Here is a 15,641-nt window from a genome sequence, read left to right as displayed (position 1 = left end):
CGAATTCGAATCGAATACCAAACCCTCGAACTATTTGATTCGCGAATCGAATATCCAATATTAGATTATTCGACTATTCCACGAATATGAACGACACAACCCGAAAGTGGGTTTTACCGGATGCTTTCGTGCATGAGGTGAAGCCTGCTGTACGAAATTGCCCTTGCTGCAGGACCAACACTGGTGGGACGGTGTTTAGTTTGAGATAACGTTATACAAAGTTAGTTTTGTAGACATCTTCTGTGGAAGGAGTGGTGCCCCCCCCCCCCTCCTTCCCCCATGCACTTTAGCAGTGCCGACGAGGGACTTTGATTTTGTGTCTGTGAGGTTGCATTTAAACTCTTGAATAATGACTACAGCCCACAAACAAGATGGGTGTCTTAAAGATGTCCTCTACGTCTAAAATTTCAGTAGTGCAACTTCCTAGGGCGAGTGCAAAGAAACTAAAGGGTGTTCGTGTCAAAACTGAGGCAGGATGCCAATTCGTTTGTTTCACAAATGGCCTGTGGTTGTCTGAAGCAATTACAGCCTCATCCGTGTAGCATGCTACGGCCGGACATAAAATTTTGAAATGAAGGTAACCTCTCCAGTACTCAGTAAATGTAGGCTCACCTGGAAAGCAGGAAGCACCCTCATGTAAAATTAAAGAGTAGGGGCTTTAAACAGAAGAATTGCATTCACTATTGTGACACATTCTCTCTTGTGACAGTTGATGCCAGAAAAATTATACTAAAGCCATGGGCTACAAAATGGAAACTTTTAGTGCAAAAGTCACATATTGTAAATTTTGCACGAATGTTCGATATTCGATTCGGTATTCAGAATTTTTTCCCCCATTCGATTCAATATTCGATTCGACTTAAAATATTCGGATTCGCACACCCCTAGTGAGAATAAAGGTCATCAAGTAAGTCGATTTGTCTTCGTGGAGCTCATATCATCGCGATTTCCAATGCCCATACTTTTTCATCCCTGCTACCTATACCGGGTGTTTCAGTTAAATCCCCGGGCTAAATAATTTGCGAACGGGTGCACCAATCCACAAACTTTCTTTTTTACAAGTATCTGTCCGATACCACCTACAAGCTGCACACCGTGTGAATGAGTGGGAGGCACTCATTATTAAAATAAAAATGCAAATGAGTTTCGTCAAAAAGCGTATCTTCTAAAGCAGGGCGTTGTCGGCATTAAAATGGGTACTACCCCTTTTGGGACCTTCAGTTTACACCTTTTAGAGAAAAATCTGCCACCGAAGCGGGTCATTTGTTGCTGTAATTAATTGGTTTCGGTTTACGTATTTTTGTTGCGGCTGGTCGCGGCGAAGCGCAAAAGGGCGTATTTCATTGGTGTAATTCATTAATGTGAGGACGTAATTTATTGATGGATAAGGGAGCGAAAGAGCGTCCTTTTGCGCTGCGCCGCGACAAAAATACGTAAACCGAAACCAATTAATTACTGCAACAAATGACCCGCTTCGGTGGCAGATTTTTCTCTAAAAGGTGTCCATTGAAGGTCTCAAAAGGGGTAGTACCCATTTTAATGCCGACAGCGCCCTGCTTCAGAAGTTACGCTTTTTTACGAAACTCATTTGCATTTTTATTTTAATAATGAGCGCCTCCCACTCATTCACACAGTGTGCAGCTTGTAGGTGGTATCGGACAGATACTTGTAAAAAAGAAAGTTCGTGGATTGGTGCACCCGTTCGCGAATTATTTAGCCCGGGGATTTAACTGAAACACCCGGTATATTGCGGAACCTTAATTTCGCGAAAAAAGTTCAATCGCAAAATTCGCAAACATTAAGTCCTCGTGAAAATTTCTGCATTTACAGTACCTGCTTTCACAAAACCAACATGTATGTCGTTGTCATGGGATTGGAGTTGACGGTAAGCCTCTATAAGCCAGATGGCATGTAGCAGCTTTACGACACTGCCGGCATGTCATGGACCTCCCGATCTGTATGATCCCACGACTTCCGCTTCCACACGGATTCGCGAATTATTAAGACAGCGAAATTAAACAGTTTTACAGGATATACACTTATACAGGTTATCCAATTTTCGATATATAATTTTGCACACCTCTACTTTTTTATATATTGTCAGCAACGTTGATGCTAATGCTGCTGAAGTGTCAAACTGCTGTGTCAAGTTAGTCTCGGTCATCGATGAATTTGCATCTTTTCCTCTCGTAGCATGTCTGTCGTGGTACCATCATTGACATCCTCACGTCACATTGAGGTCATCATTTGAGTAGTTCCGATACTCTACTCTTAGTAGAAGACACATGTTGAAATAACGGAGTATTCAGTTTTGGTCACGTGCCTTCTCGCACACACGCTGCGCTTCTAAGCATGTGTTATGTCGGAAATGGTGAATGACCTTCATCCCTTTTTGTTATAAAAGCAAATAAGTGCGCGGTGACAGGACACCATGCAGTGAAAATATTGTGCATTGTAGCTCCTGTCAGACTGCTTTATGAATGAAGCATCGTTTCGAGCAATCGTGTCACCTCCTTGCTCCTTTGAGCATATGTGTGCTAGCATTGTTATACTAGCACTGTGCACTAGCATACACTTAGAATTCCCGGCTTGCAGAAAGCTTACGTCTGCAAGTACAGTGCACAAGGATCAAATGGTGATCACTTTATGCTTTCAAATATATTTACAAAATGCTGCAATTCTGATGAGATGAAAAGCAAGCTGTTCTGGACTTTGAGGGCTTATTCTGTGAACCAAATGGAAGCGTATAACTTTACCCACATGTAGTATCAGGGTGGTTCCATAAGTTTCCGGCCCAAACAACTTTTAATAGTCATAGAGAGGAAACAAGTGTATCATTTTTCGACATAGTCACCCTTAACTTCGATGCACTTTTGACACCTTTCAACAAGCATTCTTATACCCTTGAAAAAATAGTCCGAAGTTTTGTCCGCAAAATGCTGGAAAACTGCCGCTTGCACCTCACTATCGTATTGAAATCTCCGTCCTCTGAGATCCCTCTTCAAGTTTGAGAACAGGAAGTAGTCACTCGGTGCCAAGTCTGGGCTGTAGGGTGGGTGGTGGATTTCTTCGAAGACGCACTCCTTTGTCAGCCGCTTGACCTCGTCGTCGCAGCTGAAATGGCGGCCCCCAAGGAACGCCTTCAGTGGCCCGAAGAGATGGAAATTGCTGGGGGCGAGGTCTGGACTGTAAGGGGGATGTGGCAGCAACTCCCAGCCAAGTTCCTGTAAGGTGCGTGTCGTGAGATGGGGGCAGTATGGGGGCGTGCATTGTCCTGTAGGAGGAGGACTCCTTTGGTGATGAGGCACTTTTGCTTCAGCACCTTATGCACATCCCTGGGCAGAAAATCAACATGAACAACACCACCCTTGTCCCAGAAAACCATGGTCATGACCTTACTTGCAGACGGTGTGCTTCGGAACTTCTTGGGAGCTGGCGAGCCTGGATGCTTCCACTGTTTTGATGCGCGTGTAGACTCAGGAGTGAAATGGTGCACCCACAGTTTATCGCACATGATGATCCAATCAAGGAACGGCTGTCCTTCAGTGTCGAAACGGTACCTTAGCTCTTGGGAGGTTTCCAGTCATCTTTGCCGGTCAAACACGGAGAGCTGCCTCGCGACCCAAGGGGCACTAACTTTCCGAAACTGGAGGTGTTCATGAATGATAGTGTTCAACGTTCCCACAGAAAGGTCCGTCTTACGAGCCAGTTGGAGACATGTTATCCGTCAGTCCTTGAGGATCAGGTGCTCCACAAGTTGGATGTTCTGAGGGACTCTGACACTGGGCTCTGAGCTGTCCTGGCCGGGATCGTCCTGCACTGATGTACGGCCGTCTCGGAACCGTTTGCACCACTCAAACGCTTAGCTGCGGCTAAGTGTATCGTGGCCATACTGAGCCTGAAGTCTTCTGTGAATTTCAGATGACTTTATGCCTTCATTCACGAGAAACTTCATGACAATTCGCTGTTCGATGTGCGTGCTCACCTCGTTGTCGGCCATCTTGTCCAACACGTGTCTTCTGTTTTGCACAAACTTTGGACCACACGCGGTGAACGCGGATGCCTGTCGAGTGTGAAAATGACGAAAAAGAAGTAGCGCGAGCCATTTGTACACTCAGGAGACAAAGTCCCGGTTTGACTTGAACACCCCTCGTATTATTTCATGTTCACTGAAGATTTCAGTTGTCATGTGATCTTTAGGTGGATTACTCAGACACTCCGAAGTGGTGCTCATAGCTATTTAATGTACGAAGTGTACATGTGCGGAGGTGTATCATGCCCATAAAATGATTGTTTTTAAACAACGGGGTGCAAAGCCATTAGTAAGGCCGCTGGCTTTCCACGATTCTGCAAAATCTTGCGGAATCCGGAATTCATTGCTGAATCCTTTTTTTGGCATGGAATTTTGCTGAATCCCATATTTTTCTCGAAATTTTGCGTGGATGTTCGCGAATATCTGATTGGGTTGAAGGACGTGGATGGCTACTATGACGTGCAGTGTCTCAGGAGCAGTATTGTACGCTCACACAGAAGTCAGTCAAATAAACACAGGTACTGCACACGCTCCCAACTGCTCCAAGGTACAGGCATAGGTCGGCATTTTCCTAAGAATTCATTCAACATCACATCATGGTCATTTTTATGCTAAGCCCATCACATCACATCACAGTCATAAACCATCACATCACGAGCCCATCACTCAACTTCAGAATTCATCACATCATAACCCATCATTCAACTTCAAATTTAGAACACATCACATCACATCATTCAACTTCAAATTCAGAATCCATCACATCATAACCCATCATTCAACTTCAGAACCCATCATCGACTTCAACTTCGGAAACCATCACCGACTTCAGAGCCCATCACCAGAATTCAACTTCAGATCCCATCGCGGTTTTGAAGTTGAATTCCTATGATGGGTTCTGAAGTTGAAGTTTGTGATGGGGCTTTGAAGTGGAATTCCTATGATGGGTTCTGAAGTCGGTGATGGGTTTTGAAGTTGAAGTTTGTGATGGGGTTTTGAAGTTGAATTCCTATGATGGGTTCTGAAGTCGGTGATGGATTTTGAGGTTGAAGTTTGTGATGGGGTTTTGAAGTTGAATTCTTATGATGGGTTCTGAACTCCAACAAATGCCTACGTTGGGTGTGCCCGGCTGCAGGATTACGACGCTAGCGTCCTGCTCACCTGTGTTTGCGTGGGTTTCCTGGTAGTAGCGGCAAAAGCGTAAGCGAAGGGGGGTATTCTATTTGGAGGGTGCGGTCAGTCTGCACTCGGTTGGACTTGGAAGCAGGGCGTACCAATGAAGGAGGAAAGGGAGGGATGCCACGTTTGACCTCCGCTGTCGCATGTGAACAGCGGATGGTGTGTTGGTTGCGCGGTAGGGTTGTTGCACAATGTTGTGTCCGTTGTTGACAGATAAGTGAGCGCATAGCACATTGTGCGTTCATGTGGCTTCAGGAGACCGCTGATGGGGTTTTGAAGTTGACTACCAACGAAGGCCTACGTTGGTGTGCCCGGCTGCCCGCTGCTGGAATATTACGACGTTGGCGTCATCCTCGCTCCTGTTAGCGTGGATTTCCCAGTAGTGGCGGCGAAAGCGTAAACGGAGGAGGGGTATGCTGTTTGGAAGGTGCGGTCGCCTTGCTCTCGGTCTGGCTTGGAAGCAGGGTGCACCAAGAAAGGAGGAAAGCAACGTTTGACCTCCGCTGTCGCATGTGAACGGCGGTGGGAGGTATGTTGCTTATGCGGTAGCGTTGGTGCACAATGTTGCGCCCGTTGTTGACAGCTAAGTGAGCGCATAGCACATTGCAGGTTCATGTGGCTTCGTACGACATTCTTGCCTGCCGGCACCTTGCACGTTCATGTGACTTCGTACGACTGACTTTTCCGCCGTGCCATTTTTCACTCGTGACGCGGGGGTATTCGCTTCGACATCGCAATACATCGTGACCTGTCACTCAATATTACATGGGTCCTTGTGACATGATGCATATTGTCACTGGAAATAGCCGTCATGAAGAATTCAGCGACCTGTGATCACCTTCACTGGACATATATTTTTACTCTCATTCTTTCATGCAATACACCACTGCAGTGGTTTATCCGGAATCCCAAGCAGGGGGCGTGGTCATTATTACAGCTACGTGATAACAGCTTTACAGGTATAATTACCGACATGTCATTACAGCTGAAATAGCAAGCCCCCTTTTTTTGCAGGGGGTGTCGCCAAACTTTTTTTCTTTGGGGTGGGTGGTGTCACAGGGATGTAGGAGGGTCTGGATAAATCACTGACACCAAAAACTGAGAATCCGCCCTCGGAAAAGTGTAACCCATTGTATTCTTTTTCCTCCGTGGAGGGTATATACGGACGAACACTAAGTGAATTCTTAACGACCGAGACATTTGGACCCATGTAATACATAGAGAATGTGAGGCGCAAATTGAAGTGAAGAGTGCAAGGAGCCCGCAAGACCACCAATTTACAGTCCGTGAAATAGTTTCTTTTCCTCTCTCACAATCTGTGAATAAATGTGTGTCGACACAGTTTACAACAATTCCCACTCTTGCCCGTTTTTATTTGATGTTTGAAACAACCTCTCTTCATAATCACTTGACTGTAGTGTTCGTCAGTTTTTGAGGTAACTTCGCCAAAGTATTATGAGCAAAGTTAAAAATTTCTGTTCCGCTTCACGTCCAAACAGGCAGAACGCACGACGCAGGCTCCTTTCTTTTTATTTTGCTGCTGAAAAATCCGACGACAGTGACCCCACCCCTTGCACGTGCGCGGCGCCAGCACCCTGTCTGCTCCGCCTTGTTGCAGCGCGATGTACTGGATGTACGCTACCACAATTCCGACGTGCTTCTGAGTTACGTCGCAGGAGAGCGTTTGGTGTTCGTGGAGTGCATTTTTTAACAGGGAAGGTGATGAGGCCACACTTGGCAAGGTTCTATAAAATGTGCGCGGAAAATGGGAACTTGCAGAACTTGGAATTCAAATTCTCACTTTGTGCCCAATTGACAAGATATATTCGGACCTCCGCTCCCAACTTCATTTCGGCACTGTAGCAAGAACTTTCATTTCTCACTTAATTTGATTTTCAGAACTTGAAGGTTGTAACTTCATCACATATTTAGGTAAATGACGTAACTCGTAACTAGCAACTTTTGGGTGGTAATGAACTTCCCCATTTCTGCTGAAATGTACTTTATTGGTGATGAATATCTAAGAAATAGCAGCTGCGTCCTCTGATGGAACACTTGTGTCCGATGGATGCTACACGCATGCGGAACAGATAATTCCCCAAAACATGACCTATGCACCTCAGATATATGAGAGACCTATAGTGACCTCTGTGTATTACATTTAAAATGAGATGTCCACAAAAACAATGCCAGTCCGATCTTGTCCTATATGGATCCCAATCGCACAAAGAAAAAAAAAAACAATCTCATAAAACACAAAATAAGTCTAGCAAAACACACGTCGTCAGCAGGACAGCAATCTACTGTCGTCTAGTAAAACTTGCATACGCGACCGAAGGCGAAGGCTCAAATCCAAACCCATTCAATATACATATATACACACATTATAGCTATAGGCGAGCAAATAAGTCAAACAGAACACCCGCAACGTGCAGACCGCGCGACCGCAGAACGCCAAATTGCCTCTCGATCTAATCTACCGCTTACACTTGCAACATACAGTTGACTCCGGCTACATGACATTGCCCCCGGTGCCCCACTACGCGAAAGAGTAACGCGTTCCAAACACTTTCCCTCTCTGCGTCCGCCGATACACAACGACGGGGGGGAGCCCGCAGGCATCTGCAGTGCAGTGTCAGGCCCATACGCCCACACCAGACACGAAACGCGAAGCGTTTATGTTCGCTCGCTGCACTCCAATACACATTTGCCATTCACTCCGCACGCGTTCGCAGAAGTAACAGTCACGACACGTGAACGTCAGACATCGACTAAACATTATTGGCTTCAAAACCTATTATGAGGACTGCGAAACCTATCCGTCATCTTCAAAATGCATCGCACAGACTTCAACTTCAAAACCCATCACGCTGACTTCCAAACCCACACACGCTGACTTCAACTTCAAATCCCACCACACTGACTTCAACTTCAAAACCCATAACGCGGACTTCAACTTCAAAACCCATAACGCGGACTGCAAGTTCAAATCCCACCACACTGACTTCAACTTCAAAACCCATCACGCGGACTTCAACTTCAAATCCCATCACACAGACTTCAACTTCAAAACCCATCATGCGGACTTCAACTTCAAAACCCATCACGCGGACTTCATTCAACTTCAACTTCACATCACATCATGCCCTTCATTCAACATCACATCATTCTCTATGAGGTGATGGTGAATGAAGTCGGTGAAGGCCATCATGAATGAATTTGCCGACCTATGGGTACAGGTGGCCCTGGAGAACCGACAGAACTTACGTTGACAACAGTGCTGCGCGTGTGACCCAATCTACGTCGCACGGACAATCCGTGTATCTTGTGCCGCATGTTCCCAATACATATTGCCATGCTTCTTGTTTGATAACGATGGTAACACACGACCGACATCAAGGTCAAGGACAATCAGTGTTTCGTGAGCAATCTGTCTATAGCGCCAGCCATCTACGTTGTGCTAAGCTGTTGAACGCATTGGACTGTAAGCAAACGTGTAATTCGCATGTGCGAGGGTGTGCTAAGCAGCGACGCATACTCCAGCATACTCAGTTTGTGTGCTCAGTATTGGAAGTCGTCATTCAGCTGGCTTTGGCTCGTGCTGGCCCTGGCTGTGTACTCGTGTCGAGTTTGTGAATCCTGTGCTTCTTCCTACCTTCTTCTTTTTTTCCCTTTGGGAAATTCACAATAGAGCACTTTAACTTTCAGGCAGTACAAAAGGAGCAAATGAAAGTGGAGCAAATGGATATTCTGGCATTGGCCTGGATAACCCAACACCAGCCATGCTGCAGGTCCTACAACGGCGATTGGAACTACAACAGCAAGAGTCTGCTCCCAGCAGTAAGAGCAAGCGGGGAAGTGCCTCCCCTACATTGAATGGAACACGAGATCAGAAAGTCCAAACTGTCGTGTCCTTGGGTAAGTCTTACTTTTTTCGTCCAGCTGCTCTTTGGACTCTTTCTTGCTCGTTTCAAGAAGCCCTGATGTATCTTCCTCTTCATTGTACCGTGACAAAAAGTTTCATCCTTTCCTTATGGGTAGTCCTAAGTTTTTCTTGGTGGTAGTTCATGTCCCAGACAGCCTATGTGATGGAAACTAGAAGTAACCAGTATATCCCTGAGGATGGACAATTACAACAAGAAGTAAACAAACAGGTGTACCTTCAAGCTCAGGGTTTTACTGCCCACACTCTACATGTTTAGCAGCACAGTAAAAGTTGTTGTGTTTACCTTCTGTCTCGCTTGAGTTGTTCCTGTTGTATGTTTCAGCTAAGAAGACAAGGCAGCGGCCTCTTTGCTCCACTGCATCACAGACTTCTCCTGTTGACAGTGATGAGGATGGTGGATGCAGCCCTGAAATTTGACAAAACCCCATCTGTGGGATACTGTACAGGGGGGGATACTGCACTGCTACTTGTAAATATTTATTACCATCATCCTGTTTCATGTTTGTGCTTTCATTCTAAAACTTCCAGCTCTTGACAATAAACAGTTTTATCTTGTACTTGTTTAGTACCTCTACCTCTTCAGTCCTCACTATGCCTGTCAGCAAGACAACATTCAACATTGCGGAGTTGAGGGCAGTTAATTGGTGTGACTTACAAGAGCCACTTTTAACATATAACTGCAGGTGTCATATCTATGATGAGAAAGCCTGAGTGTTGGCCACACAAGAACATACAGGAAACAAGTTCATGCTCATTCCTGATCATGGATGCACCAGCTCACCTGCATCACTATTTTGTCACGCCCTATGTCAAAAGTTTTTTTTTAGTTCGCAAGTACATAAGCAGAGGTTCTCGGACTGGGTCCGACGATGTCTCTCAAGGATTCCAAAGCATTCGTGGCACACCGGTTCAGTGACATCTGTAACCTTTGGTAGCCTACACATCGTTTGAAAAGTAAAAGCTATCGTTTTATGAGGTGTATAGTGACGTCTGAAACTTAGTGTGCTGCTTGCAGTGGGGTTTTAGTGGATAATTGTATGAATTTGTGCAAAACTATTTCTTTTGTTCATTGTTCATATCAGAAATTCATGTTGTGTAGAGATTGTTTTGATCGGATAATGCCTCGACGTTTCACAAAACCGGTGCATGTGGCCAACGTTTCTGCTTGCAGTCTGCACGTATGGGCTGCATGTGAGTATCTGTGCTATGCACTGGCATTTGTGACACTGTTTGCAGAAGAATTGAGCCGTAAGCACATGCACATTAGCCTTTTTATTAAACTAATGCATCTTGCAGCGATGGCCCTGGTGTATCCCACACACAGTTGCCTCGTACTCAAACCCGGCAATTACTAATGTTGCACCAGAGGAGCAAACAAAGGTGCTGGAAATGATTCCCTATGAAGCGGAGTCAATCCTACAAATGTTCAAGCAATCTTACAATGAGCCTATCTAGGAACTTGTACCTAGCCCTCAACTGTCCCCTACAGCACACATTGGAGGCTACATAGCCCGTGTTGCTGTGGAGAAAATTTCGTGTGAGAATTGTTACCCAAATGTTCTCAAAAGCAGGGCAAGCCAGACTGCCAGTCGACTAACGAATCGCAAAGACCGAGGAGGGCTCCTATATCCGTCAGACGAACTTCTCTACATGTTGGATGTAAGTAAACACAGGGGTGGCATCCAATGCATTGCTCCGTAGACGAAAGCGTGCTGGGCGAACGCAATGCAGGTCCTGGTCGCACTATGGTGGGCTAGAAGGACTGGTGAGCCGTTCGGCGGTTGTCATATGTACCCGCCGATGTTCCTGCCGAGAGATGGCGCCAAGCGTATCTCGGCGCTACGCGATCTAATCGCCTCTCGCGGCTCATTTCAGTGAAAAAGAAAATGACCACGGATAAGCCTCAAACGGATCAAGCGGCCCGCCCACAGCGCGACAGCGACTATGCCCTGAAACTAAATGACCCAATCACTGTTTTGTCAGGCCTGCGGCCGACGCGGCAAACGGCACACTCTCGGACAACTTCGAGCAGTTGGAATAAGACTTGTTTATTCCCGTTCAGTCACTTTTAAGCCAACCTACCGGAAGCGATCCACGCCCCCTCTTCCGTACATGCTTATCTGCTGACATGTGCATGAACTCCTGATAAGCCTATCACACGCGTATCGTACATCTCCCTTTCTTCGGGAACAGCGTCAGCACACTAATATAACAAAGTATAATTGGTACAAGAATAGTTCTGATCCCTGGTTCTGAAACTACAATAACATTCGCAATGAAGAATACGATACAAACGTTAACATCTTTACAAATTAAGTCTTTGAGGTGGTTTGATGCAGCGCCCACTCCGAGTATGTTGGTGCGAGTCCCTGCACTTTTCCTCAGAATCACTTTCCCCTTGCCTAACGGTAGAATCGCCAGTGGCCACAGACGAGTCGTCTGTGTCATGTGTAGACGTTGGTTCTATCCCGGGTGTAGTCTCCTGTAATGGCAGTGCTCCGTGAAAACTTTCACACTGCACGTCCCGTGATGCTGGAAGTCTCCCTTCATCTTGGTCGCATGAGGAGTGGTAGCGCACCAGGTGACTCCTCGTTCGGCGCACGTCCTTTCCGTTTGTCTTCACCCAGAACGACCGTGGTGTGCCGGCCCTTCGTTCCACGATTCCCCGACGTTTGAGGTCGATGACCCAGACCTTATCTCCCTTGTTGAGTTCCGGTAAACGTCGAACCCCATGGCGAGAGTTATAGGCGGCTGCCTGACTGTTTTTCAGCATCAGCTCCTTCCGTTGTAACTCGTTGTAGTCTGGGATCTTAGGCAGAAGGTTGCTGTCAGGAGTCGGTATGGTTGTCCGAAGTCTCCGACCCATTAGTAGTTCAGAGGGACAGTACCCATTTTGCAGAGGAGATGACCGGTAGGCGAGTAGCGACTCGTAGGGGTCGCCAGTCTTTTTCATTGAATTCTTGATGATTTTTACAGCGGCTTCCGCGAGGCCGTTACTTTGGGGGTACCGAGGGCTTGATGTGACGTGGCGAAACTGGTACATCTCGGCGAACTTCTTAAACTGTGATGCGTGCTCTCCGGAGAACTGAGGTCCGTTGTCCGAAATGACCTCCTCTGGGATTCCATGACGCGCAAAGATAGATTTGCAATGCTCTGTCACCGTCGCCGATGAAAGGTTGTGGAGCGGGACGATCTCCGGGAATCGAGAGTAATAATCTACTACGATGAGCCACCATCATCTGTTAATGAAAAGAAGGTCCATAGCCACCTTTTGCCAAGGTCTCCGGGTGAACGGTGTTTACAGTAATGCCTCGACCGGGTGAACGGTGTGTTTGGAGTAATGGCTCCTTTCGGTTCACCGCATGTTCAGTGCAGGGAATACAGCTGCGAACGAAGTTCTCGATGTCCTGCGCTATACTTGGCCACCAAACGCTGTCTTTAGCCCTTGCTTTGCATTTCACCATTCCCTGGTGGCCGCTGTGTATCTGCTGCAGCACATACTTCCGATGCGAGGCTGGTACGACAATCCGGTCCTTGAACATGAGGAGGTTATCTGCAAAGGTGATGCTGTTTCTGCACTCCCAGTAATCTTTCATTTCTGGGCTAAGATCGCGGCGAGAGGGCCATCCGGTCGTGCTGAACTTGATAAGTGCTTGGCAAATTTTGTCGTCCTTCTGCGCTGTACTGATAGCTTTGATGCTCATCGAAGTGACAGGTAGTGAACTTTCCACCATCCGGACGTATGCTCCGACTTCTTGGTCGAGTATCGATGGGCCCGTTGACTGCACTGGGTTCCTCGAGAGCGCATCGGCAGCAATGAGTTGTTTTGCTGGGACGTACGTAACTGTGTAGGAATATCTCATGAGTCTCATTCTTATCCTTTGAAGACGAGGCGTGAGGTCGTCCAAAAACTTTGTGCTAAGTAGCGTCACGAGCGGCTTATGATCAGTCTCTAAACGGAACGACCTGCCGATCAGGAATTCTTGAAATCTATCGCATGCCCAGGCGAGTGCCAACCCCTCTCTCTCAATCTGAGCGTAGCGACGTTCAGTGTCACTAAGGGTCCTGGAGGCGTAGGCGATGACGCATAACGACCCATCATCTTGTTCTTGCAGGAGGACTGCACCTAAGCCGTAGGAGGATGCGTCGGCAGAAACTATAGTTTCGCGGTTTACGTCGTAAATCCCTAGGACGGGTGAGGAAGACAGTATTTCCTTCCAACGCAGGAAAGCTTCTCGTTGCGGCTCCTCCCACACGAATTCACTTTTACTGCTCAGCATGGAAGTCAAGGGTGCTAAGAGGTCTGAAAGGCGGGGCACAATACGTCCGAGATACGTCGCTAGCCCGAGAAGACGTCTGAGCTCCGTTCTTGAGGTCAGGGCAGGAATGTTCGTGATGACATCCAGGGTTCGTTTGTTGGGGCGGATGCCATCTGCCGCAATAGTGTTACCGAGAAAGTCAACAGTTTCCACTCCAAAGACGCATTTCTGGGAGTTTAGCGTGATTCCGGCTTTTGTTAGACTGTCCAAAACAGCGCGAAGTCTTGCGTCGTGAAGTTCCCTAGTTGAGCCGAACACCAGTACATCGTCCATATGGCAAATAACTCCTGGCAGACCCTCCAGCACTTCAGTCATGCGTCTTTGGAAATGTTCCGGTGCTGATGAGATTCCGAATGGTAGTCGGTTAAAACAAAAACGACCAAATGGAGTGATAAAGGTGGTGAGGAGGCGACTGTCACTGCTTAATGGAACCTGCCAAAAACCTGCGTTGGCATCAATCTTCGAGAAGACTTTTGCTCCTGACAGCCGTCCCAGCGTGTGTTCCACTGAAGGGATCGGGTACCACTCCCTTAGAACAAACCGGTTAAGTTCCGTAAGGTCGACGCATATGCGCACCTTGCCGTTCCTCTTCGGCACCACCACCATAGGCGCGCACCACTCAGTTGCCTCTTCAACCCGTGAGATGACTCCTAAGCGCTCCATCTCACGTAGCTCTTCCTGGGTGCTTTCGTACAATGGTAGTGGAACCTTCCTCGGTGAAGTTACGGCGAAGGGTATCGTTCCGGACTTGACGCGAAGGCAGTAGTCTCCCTCAATAACTCCCAGGCCTCGGAAGAGTTGTGGGTAGTCTTTTCTTGGGTTTACGGACATATTTTCGACGTTGTCAATTTGAGCGAGTAGACGAAGGTCCTCTATTGCCGGACTCCCCAGCAAGTTCTTCTTCAGTCCCCGAACGATGAAGATGTTTTGATCGGAATGGTTGCCCTTACAGGCAAGTTGTAGTGTTACCATTCCAACGACGTTCAGCGGTGTCCCGTCGGGACCGCAGAGTACTCGAAGTGGTTGACGTAGCGTCAGTTCCGAGAAGTGTCGGTTGAAGAGAGCTTCTGATAGAACGGATTCGTCGGCTCCTGTGTCAATGCGGAAAGGTAACAAAATTCCATTCACCACGACGTCGAGGTCCCACGTCGATGCGGAAGTAGATGATGACGCAAGTCCCAGGAAACCTTGCATTGCTCTTGGCTGATCCTTTGAACGGCAAACCGCAGCGAAGTGTCCTCGTTTGTGGCATTTATTGCAAGAGGCGTTTTTAGCCGGGCAGGAGCTTCTAGAATGATGAGAACGTCCACACCAGCCACAAGTTGGTTGCTTCTTAGCGGTTCGTTTGTTATCCCCAGATGCGTAGTGTTGAGCTGGTCGCACTTGTTCTTGTTGAGAACGTGACCTTCTACTGGCAGCGGGATTATCTGGTTTGGTAGTGATGCGACCTACCGTTTCAGTAACAGGGTGGATTTCGGCTTGCCTTAGATTTTGGCCTTGATTTGCTGATTTTGGCTTAGAAGCCCTAAGAGGCTGCTACAACGGCATCATTTCCGCAAACAGAGTCCCGAAAGACTGGACAGTATCAAGAACCAGGTTAATATGCAAGCCTGGCAAATCGAAATCCGATATCGACTCGTACCGTCCTATCACAGTACAAAGCAATCAAACTTTTTGCTTCCATCCTAAACACACGGCTCCAGAGGCACTGTGAACACCACCAGATCCTCAGTGAAAACCGAAAGGGCTTCAAAAGAAATAGACGAGGGAGTGACAACGTCTTTATCCTCACGCAACTTATCGAACTCTCAAGGAAAAGAAATGAAGATATGTTTGTCGCTTTCCTCGACCTTGAAAAAGCTTATGACGCTGTGGACCATGAAATTATGTTTGGAAAACTAAGAAAAATTGCGTTACTCGACGACGAAATAACCATGATCCAGAAATTATAAGATCCAGAAAGATTGCGCAACTACATATCAGCTGGGAAAACACAAGTCGAGTCCGGTGCAAATCAAGGTCGGTCTAAGACAAGGCTGTCCTCTCTCCCCAACCCTTTTCAACGTATACATCAACGACATGCTGAAACGCTTGCAAGACGAGGCAAAGGGAATCACCCTAAATACCCTGTCGACCACAGGACAACCGGCTGAGACAAAGATCA

The 15,641-nt window shown here is 47.1% G+C and overlaps 3 protein-coding genes across 4 annotated transcripts in view; 1 reads left to right on the top strand and 2 right to left on the bottom strand.

Moving 5' to 3' along the window:
- Positions 1-9,715, top strand: part of LOC135396598 (serine/threonine-protein kinase VRK1-like) — a 57,251-nt gene extending 47,536 nt beyond the window's left edge. For both annotated transcript variants that reach the window (XM_064627648.1, XM_064627647.1), the window contains exons 13-14: positions 8,921-9,130; positions 9,481-9,715. In XM_064627648.1, the coding sequence (XP_064483718.1) occupies positions 8,921-9,130; positions 9,481-9,575 (305 nt within the window). In that variant the 3' untranslated portion in view covers positions 9,576-9,715. The remainder of the gene's footprint in view (positions 1-8,920; positions 9,131-9,480) is intronic.
- Positions 9,716-11,463: 1,748 nt separating this feature from the next.
- LOC135398563 (uncharacterized) lies at positions 11,464-12,201 on the bottom strand. The gene has a single exon (XM_064629954.1). It carries the CDS (start codon positions 12,199-12,201, stop codon positions 11,464-11,466), a length of 738 nt encoding a protein of 245 aa, XP_064486024.1.
- Positions 12,202-12,400: 199 nt separating this feature from the next.
- LOC135398562 (uncharacterized protein K02A2.6-like) lies at positions 12,401-14,671 on the bottom strand. The gene has a single exon (XM_064629953.1). It carries the CDS (start codon positions 14,669-14,671, stop codon positions 12,401-12,403), a length of 2,271 nt encoding a protein of 756 aa, XP_064486023.1.
- Positions 14,672-15,641: the final 970 nt, after the last annotated feature.

Source organism: Ornithodoros turicata, chromosome 6 (genome assembly GCF_037126465.1).
Source record: "Ornithodoros turicata isolate Travis chromosome 6, ASM3712646v1, whole genome shotgun sequence".
NCBI classification, from domain to species: domain Eukaryota; kingdom Metazoa; phylum Arthropoda; class Arachnida; order Ixodida; family Argasidae; genus Ornithodoros; species Ornithodoros turicata.
This window is presented reverse-complemented; position numbering and strand designations above follow the sequence as displayed.

Excerpts from the sequence above, each read along its gene's own strand:
- LOC135398563 (XM_064629954.1), bottom strand. The coding sequence starts at position 12,201 with ATGTACCAGTTTCGCCACGTCACATCAAGCCCTCGGTACCCCCAAAGT.
- LOC135398562 (XM_064629953.1), bottom strand. The coding sequence starts at position 14,671 with ATGCAAGGTTTCCTGGGACTTGCGTCATCATCTACTTCCGCATCGACG.